The sequence below is a fragment of the Colobus angolensis genome, unplaced genomic scaffold (assembly GCF_000951035.1).
Source record: "Colobus angolensis palliatus isolate OR3802 unplaced genomic scaffold, Cang.pa_1.0 Scaffold159, whole genome shotgun sequence".
NCBI classification, from domain to species: Eukaryota; Metazoa; Chordata; class Mammalia; order Primates; family Cercopithecidae; genus Colobus; species Colobus angolensis.
Window position 1 is genome coordinate 6,719,886 of NW_012114699.1, and position 4,540 is coordinate 6,724,425.

At 37.9% G+C, this 4,540-nt stretch overlaps 1 protein-coding gene across 1 annotated transcript in view; it reads right to left on the bottom strand.

Moving 5' to 3' along the window:
* ZNF280C (zinc finger protein 280C) overlaps nucleotides 1-4,540 on the bottom strand; it is a 68,601-nt gene that overhangs the window by 4,803 nt on the left and 59,258 nt on the right. The window contains exon 15 of the mRNA XM_011936991.1: nucleotides 725-787. Within this exon, the coding sequence (XP_011792381.1) occupies nucleotides 725-787 (63 nt within the window). The remainder of the gene's footprint in view (nucleotides 1-724; nucleotides 788-4,540) is intronic.

A 4,540-nucleotide genomic window follows, 5' to 3' on the forward strand; every position in this document is an offset into this window, starting at 1 on the left:
CACCCACCTCGGCCTCCCAAAGTGCTAGGTTTACAGGTGTGAGCCACCGTACCCGGCCTAACATGAGTATGTTTTAAAAATACAATAAAAATTTCCTCTATGAGCTCTTGGTCCAACATTATCCACATAGCTCATTTTCAACATATACATTAACTTATTCACAACAAATATTTACCAAGTGCCTACTATGTGCCAGGTACTATGTGCCTGGCAAACATCTGTCAACATGAGCAAAATAATTAACAAAGGAAGATGGAGTCAAAAAGATATCAAAATAATGTAAAAAAATAGATGTTTTAGTGGATTCTGAGCTAAGTCTATGTGGTGTAACCAATGGTAATTATCAATGCCTTTAGAAATATTTATCAGTACTTTTTTCTGTACAGTAAAAAAGTTATATACTTTAATTCTAAAAACATTAAGAATTAGGAAGGCTATATATTGATTTCAAGTATTATGGTATTTTCAAAAACTTCCTTCTATTCAGATATGGTTGGAGAACCTTATTTTTGTTATTTTACAAACGCATATGCAAGAAGGTTTCATCTTAATGCTTGACACTACAGAGAGTTTAGTCAGAAATGATAGGCTATCTCTCCAACTTTGGTCTAAGGATATAATAAACAGAACTCTATCATTTCCAAAGTAGGCACTCCAACATCAGTTTTAAAAAGTTACTGCAATATTTCAATGGAAAGAAAAACAAAAAAAGATCAATGATTACCTGAGAGTTCCTGAATGCTTCTTGAAAATACAAAACCGTTTACCTGGATGGTTGCTATGAGAGCTTGAGAAACATGAGACAAACAAGATTTTATTAATTTTATTATACAACGCCATATTAATTTTATGACATTTCAAGCCAATGCCTAATTTCTTAGTTTTGAATAAAAGATCATGATCTAAATAATAAAATGCTGTTGGTTATTGCTATAATCTGAATTTTTGTGTCACCCCAAAATTCATGTTAAAATCTTAACCCCTAAAGTGATGGTATTAAGAGGTGGGGCCTTTGGGAGGTGATTAGGTCATGAGGGCAGAGCCCTTATGAGATTAGTGCACTTATAAAAGAGATCCTAGAGAGCCAGTGTGCCCCTTCCACCATGTGAGGACGCAGTGAAAAGGTGCTGACCATGAGGAATGGGCCCTCACCCAGACACCGAATCTGCCGGCACCTTGATCGTGGACTTTCCAGCCTCCAGAACTGTGAGAAATAAATTTCTGTTGTTTATAAGCTACCCAGTCTATAGCATTTTGTTATAGCAGCCTGAATGGACGAAGATAGTCATCTCTGTTTAATTCAAGAATTTTAACTTACATTCCACTTTACCTGTATATTTTCTAATTACGTATTTCCCTGAGAATTTTCTTAGATGATCAGTATCTCACCATTAGTAAAAAAAAAAATGCTTGAGTTAAAAATGCAGTGTCAAATTAAAAGTTTTTTAACTATTAAAAGTAAGAACGATTTAAAAGATATTTGATAATGTATTTTGCTATGATAGAAATTGTTAAAATAATTATTTTTTGTTTCAGAGTCTTGCTCTGTCACCCAGGCTGCAGAATAATAATTATTCATTACATTTTAATCTTAGTATGTTTGGGGAGGGGGATAATCTGAATGATTCTGGAAGTAAACACTACTTGAGATAAATGCCATTGCTTAATTCAATAAACATGAAACATTTAAATAATCCTTTGCAATTACCAGGAGAACTTTCAAAGAGAGCAAATTAAGGGAAGCAGAGCTCAAGAATTAAAACAATGCTTCTCCTATACACAGATCAGAAAACCACTAATCAAACTTCAAAGCCAATGGTAAGAGCTCAATGTGTGTGATGACAGTGCAGGGGCTCACCAGAAATTAGGAAAAGGTTATGAAGGTAACTTTAGGTCAGTTGGGAATGTTTGGGGATAGAATGGGGCTGAAGGTTCTACAAGACAGTTGGTAAGCCTACGGAAAATGGGAGAGAGGAGGACAGAATGACACATGGGTTTAAGTAATGCCAAAAATGTTTTCCAATTTAATCCTCTATAAATTAGGGGCAGAATTAAAGCCTCATTAGGGCAGCCAAGTGTTTGGCACAGAATAAGAGAACAACATTACTCATAGCAGTGTACTACTAGGGGAAGGGTTGGCTAGGGTCTGCTTTAGAGAAACTGGGGCATAGGTGCAGAACCACTATAGTAGTGGAAGAGGCAGAATGGAATATTGCAGAAGGTGAACTCTCAGGAAGCTAGAATGTACGGTGGCAGATCAACAGAACTCAATGGGTTTCAAAAACTTGGGATAGTAAATTATTTCTAGCTGGTGCTCCATGTTTATGCAAATGATGCCTTGAAATAGTCAAGACTGAGCTTAAAGGGTACTGAAGTAAAAGTGGTTTGAATCCTAGTAAGAAACAGAGTTGGGTCTCAGGGAAACTCAGCATTGAAATCAGAGGATTTACAGTTGAAAGGTAAAAGAGAAAACTTTAAGAATGGTTAAGGTACCAAGAAAGGGATTATAAGGGGACAAGAACAGTTGAAGGGAGAAAAGATAATTATATAGAGCAGGAGTAGCCAAAAGGAAAGAAGAAAAACGGTGGTAACAGTTTAACAGAAGTTGAGAAGAGTTCCAAAAGTAAGTGATCAAAAATGTCAAATACTCTGAAGAAGTCATAGAGGAGTAAGAATGAAAAATAATGAGTATATCCAGTGGTTAGGATATGACTGATAACCTTTAAAGGAGCAGCTTTAGCTGTACGTAGGTGGGGGCGGTGGGCGACACTCAAATCACAAAGGGTCAAAAAATGACAAACAGGCTAGTAAAGAATACTCTTTACAAATGTTGATGGTAAAATGAGGACAAGAAAACATGCAAAGTAAAGGCAGATTTTCCTCATCCTAAAAATATGCCTGAAAATATCTGCAGACACAATGAATGTGGTAGAGAGAAAGAGATGAACTGAAGGTCCAAAGTAATGAAATAAGGATGTGGAGGAAATGCAAGAGATGATGAACAGGGTTAACTTAAAAATAGTGGGACATGTCTGTTTTTTGAGATTAATGGCTGAAGGAAAAAAAACCTTGAGACACGAAAAAGTTAATCTTGAGAAAAACAAAAAGTATGACCTCTGAGTAATTATTAGGCAAGGTTAACAACTGAAGGACTAGAATAAAATCTGACAGATGTTGTAGATAAAAACAAAGTGGTATTTTTGGCTGGGCGTGGTGGCTCACACCTGTAATCCCAGCACTTTGGAAGGCCGAGGTCAGGAGATTGAGACCATCCTGGCTAACAGGGTGAAACCCTGTCTTTACTAAAGATATCAAAAAATAAATTAGCCGGGCGTGGTGGCGGGCGCCTGTAGTCCCAGCTGCTGGGGAGGCTGAGGCAGCAGAATGGCGTGAACCCGGGAGGCGGAGCTTGCAGTGAGCCGAGATCACGCCGCTGCACTCCAGCCTGGGTGACAGAGAAAGACTGCATCTCAAAAACACAAACAAGCAAACAAACAAAACACAAAGTGGTATTTTTAAAAGGGCAGGACCAAATTAAAGATCACGAATTCAGAACTGACTGAATCCAGCATGGTATGGTAGTCTAGAACCGAGACAGGGATACATCAAAAAGGATAAAAGATGCAAAGATAGCAAGACTAAGTATGACTGAAGATACAAAGGAATTCAGGACAGAAACAAAGCAGCATTCAAAACAGAAGACCTTAAGGGTGTGGTTGGCTACAAAATTGAATTGATACTATTGGACTAGAAAAAAGGAGTCAACACCCTGAAAGTCATGGGGTAACGAGAATTCAAAGTAAGTATTGTAACGAGAATTCAAAGTAAGTATTGTCTACAATGAGGTAAAATGGGATGGTGTTAAGAAAGGGGATACAACAAAGCAGAAAGGGATGTAAAGTGCTAGCACTAAAGAAGTAAAGGTATCATAAGGTCAGGCTGATCACCAAAGGGAAAAAAAACCCTGTAAGCCAGGTGCTGAAGCCATCAAAATGTGGGTGAATCCTTCAGAGTGGTAGCTGATTATGAGCAGAAAACAATATAGAGGTCTTTTGATAATCTGCAAGAAAACCACTTTCATTGGTTATACCTATTTCTTTTTTTTTTCTTTTTTAAAAATAGAGATGAGGTCTTGCTATGTTGCCCAGGCTGGTCTTGAACTCCTAGGCTCAAGCAATCCCCTTTCCTTGGCCTCTGAAAGTGTTGGGATTATAGGCATGAGCCATTGTGCCTGGCTAGTTATAACTTATTTCTAACTGAAAATAAATGGGACTATCTTAATTGGAATAATCAACTTTTATATCTGGACACTTTTTGGTTATTTAAAATAAAATCCATTCTGAAAGAATAAGGCAAGCCCCTACGAATGAGGTTCAAATGAAAGGGGGGCTCTGAAGTCTTTCCCTTGTGTAGAGTACATCATAGGTGCTCAAATTAAGTTGAATCAATGCATGAAAAGGAATTCTAGCCGGGCGCGGTGGCTCAAGCCTGTAATCCCAGCACTTTGGGAGGCCGAGACGGGCGGATCACGAGGTCAGGA